This window comes from Chelonoidis abingdonii, chromosome 11 (assembly GCF_003597395.2).
Source record: "Chelonoidis abingdonii isolate Lonesome George chromosome 11, CheloAbing_2.0, whole genome shotgun sequence".
NCBI classification, from domain to species: Eukaryota; Metazoa; Chordata; order Testudines; family Testudinidae; genus Chelonoidis; species Chelonoidis abingdonii.
Genome location: NC_133779.1, coordinates 14,471,478 through 14,475,208, shown reverse-complemented (window position 1 = coordinate 14,475,208; position 3,731 = coordinate 14,471,478). Strand labels below are relative to the sequence as shown.

Sequence of the window (3,731 nt, the reverse complement as noted above, 5' to 3'; positions counted from 1 at the left end):
TCACCTCCTGCCGAGCCGCCACTGCCAGCTCATGTGCACAGAGCCCTGCACGCCAGCCCCACGCCCTACATACACACAGCACTATCTCCATGCCCAGAACTCCCATCCGTCTGAGACAGGCCAGTAGAGCCCCTACTGAGCTCATCCCCTTGCAGGCAGAGCACCCCTCGTCCTGCCCCCACGGCTTCTGCCCAGACCCCCATGCACTCCTTGGCAGCAGAGCCTCCATCCGAGCCCCCCACATCAGCCGGCCACAGTCACTTCGGGCCTGCCCGGAACAGCCCCGCCCAAGACAACAGTGACTGCGCACTAGAGCTCCCCCTCCGACCTTGCCTGCTCCACAACCGGTGGCCAGAACCCCGTGCAGCCATGCACAGAGCCCCCACACCAGCCCCTCACAGTCTCACAACAGCAGCTACTTCCCCTCTCTAGCCACAGACAACCGCCGCCTCCAGATACAGTGACCCTACTTCGCGCTCGTGCCCCCCTGCAGCAGGAGCCCCCTGTCCCACCCCCAACTACTCTGCATCAGCACCCTACTGCCCAACAGCGGCTACCACCACCCTGCCCCATGTAGGCACAGAGCCCCTGCCCTGGACGCCCGCTTCCCCGGATGACAACAGGGTGACCCCCTACAGAGTTCCCCCTCCCCAGCGCATCCCTGCTCAGCCCTCTCCTGTCGGCGACCGTGCAAGGCCTCCCTCCTGCCCAGCCCACTGTCTGGCCACCGCGCTGCAGCACGAGTGCCGCCCTGCACAGTACCCTGCCCCTGGCACAGCAGAACAGAGCGCCCCGAGTGGTCCTGCCCAGTCCCGCCAGCAGCAACGGTGCCGCCCTAGCCCCACCCCTGCCGCCCGTGGGACAAAGAGCACACTCAGCGCCGCAGCCCCCCAGCAGCACTGGTCCCTGACCCGCCCTGCCACAGCCCCCGCTGACCGGAGCGCTACGATGATGTCGAGTTCACGGCTGCAAGGTCGAGGCGCGAATCGATGAGTCCCAGGCGATGCCCTCGCACGCTGATTACTAGCCTACTGGCTCCAGCACGAACATTGGTGTGGTTGAATATGCTGCTGGCAGCTGGCATCGTATTGGAGTATGTGATATGCAAGAGCGCGTGCTCGATAGGAGTTCAAGGTCTAGCGGGGGGGTGCGGCAGGTACAGGTGGCAGCTGGGTGGAGAGCGCTGGGGGAGTTCGGTGGTGCAGCGGGGGCCGGGGGGGCTAAGGCGCCGGTGCCGACCTGGATAGATCTCAGAAGCCGGCTATGTCGATGGAGGCCCGAGTGAGGGAGGCTGCCCTGGAGCGACTTGTGCGGTCCCAGGCAGCCGAGTGTGAATGCGATGAGATCGAGCCAAGGCAGGAACAGCGCTCGTCAGATGCGCCTTGGCCAGCGCCATCGAATAGGCGAAAAGTACCGCACTGGGGGCAGAGAGTCAGCCCCTGTGCCTGGCGGCTATCCCCCCTCCGGCGCTCGCTTATCGCCGCCGGCAAGCCTCTGTCACCAGCCCCCGCCCTGCTGCCGATCGCGGCCTGCCGCTCCCCCTCATACACACTGCAAACCTGGCACCTATCATCCCCCCGCACACCTAGGTCTCTGCCACGGCCCTTCGCACTGTGGCCCGCTGATACCCCGCACTGCCCTCTCCTACTCACCGACCATCCTGCTCTCTGCTTACACCCGCTGCCCACTCCCCCCACCGCCCATGGTCCCCACCACCACGATCGCTTCCTCTGCGGCTATCAGCCACGACCCCTATGCCTCTCCCAACATGCCCCTGCCCCCACCCCCTACCACACCCCTGACCACATCAGCGCTCCTGCCCCCCCAGTGGTTCACAAGCTCCACGTTCCCTGGCATCTGTGCCCGCCCCATCCCCCGGCAGCAGAAACTCACCCCCCAGCCACCACCTGCATCTTAGTCTGGGCCCTTCTCACGTAGGTCGCAGCCCTGATCTATTGAAATATGCGCGCGATGAGGATAGTGCGCGGTGAGAACTCCGTCACCGTTCAGCCCCAGCCAGGGTGGCAAGAAGCTTGCTGGGCGGCTGGAGGGCAGGGAGAAGCGCAGGACCAGGGGCGGAGGAGCAGCCTCCCCTCCCCACAACCAGCCTCCACCTCTACTGCCTCCCTCTTCCCCCCCCCACCCCGGCCTATCCCCACCCTCAACCGCAACCCCCTCTCCCCCCTTCCTCCCACCGTGAAGGCCACGGCCTCCCTCTCCCGCCTACAGCCTCTTACATCCACCAGCCCCCTCGCTCCCCAGGGTGTGGGGGTGGGACAGGGGGCTCCTGCTGCAGGGGGGAGCTCAGTAGGGTCACTGTATCTTGGGGTGGGGCGTCTGGGCATGGGGTGAAGTGCTGTGTGTGGTGGAGGGGGCTGGGCAAGTGGCTCTGTGCCACAGGGCAGGGGGCAGAGTGGCGGGGCAGGGGAGGGGACCCCTTGCGCAGGGGTTCAGTGGGGTGACGGCCCCCCGCCCCCGCCAGGTGAACCCCCCGGGAGTGCTGGCCCTGCTGGACGAGGAGTGCTGGTTCCCCAAAGCCACCGACAAGAGCTTTGTGGAGAAGGTGATCCAGGAGCAGGGGGGGCACCCCAAGTTCCAGAAACCCCGACAACTGCGCGACAAGGCCGACTTCTGCATCATCCACTACGCCGGCAAGGTGTGTGTGTGTGTGTGTGTGTCTGTCTCTCTCCCTGCTGGGGGCTTGGCAGACCTAGTTTTCCCATAATAACCCAATTCACTCCGATGGCCCCAGGCTAGCTCAGTGATATGCTGCCCACTCCCCTCCCAGAGCCGGGGAGAGAACCCAGGCGTCCTGGCTCCCAGCCACCCTTGCCCCGCTCTAAGCACCAGACCCTCGTCCCTGCCCAGGGCCGGGGAGAGAACCCAGGAGTCCTGGCTCCCATTTGCTGTGTCGTCCTGCTCACTGTACTCCCCCAGTCCTATGACCACCCCCCTCCGCTGTGATTTTAAACCCTCCAGATTGTCAAGTGACAGGGAGTCCCACAAGCCCCAGCTCACATCGGACTGTGGGGGCTGGGGTGCCCCCCAGCCCTCTGACCCATGCGCCCCCCCACAGGTGGATTACAAGGCGGATGAGTGGCTGATGAAGAACATGGACCCACTGAATGACAACGTGGCCACCCTGCTGCACCAGAGCACAGAGCGCTTCACCGCCGAGCTCTGGAAGGATGGTAGGGTGGGGGGGGCAGTGCCGGGCCAGGGGGGTGCTGGGCTGGGGGCGGGCTTGGAGGGGGAACACCCTCACTCTCCCCACAGAGCCAGTGTCTGCTCCCTTCATCTACTGCCTCAGATGCCGCACTCCCTGCACCCCCCAGGTCCCCCACAGGCGCCCCTGGCACAGCACCTCTGTGCATCCCCCAGTGCCCCACAGAGAGCCCCAGCTACTGCCCTCCACTGCCGCCACAGACCCCCCCGGCACAGCACCTCTGTGTACCCTCCAGACCTCACAGATAGCCCCAGCTACTGCCCCTCACTGCCTCCACAGATCCCCCGGCACAGCACCTCTGTGCACCGCCCAGTGCCCCACAGACAGCCTCAGCTACTGCCCCCCACTGCCTCCACAGACCCCCCGGCACAGCACCTCTGTGTACCCTCTAGACCTCACAGATAGCCCCAGCTACTGCCCCTCACTGCCTCCACAGATCCCCCAGCACAGCACCTCTGTGCACCGCCCAGTGCCCCACAGACAGCCTCAGCTACTGCCCCCCACT

At 65.7% G+C, this 3,731-nt stretch overlaps 1 protein-coding gene across 1 annotated transcript in view; it reads left to right on the top strand.

The window, feature by feature from the left end:
* LOC116832354 (myosin-14-like) overlaps nt 1–3,731 on the top strand; it is a 49,245-nt gene that overhangs the window by 19,773 nt on the left and 25,741 nt on the right. Inside the window, exons 9-10 of the mRNA XM_075071261.1 lie at nt 2,401–2,656; nt 3,077–3,191. Of these exons, the coding sequence (XP_074927362.1) occupies nt 2,401–2,656; nt 3,077–3,191 (371 nt within the window). The remainder of the gene's footprint in view (nt 1–2,400; nt 2,657–3,076; nt 3,192–3,731) is intronic.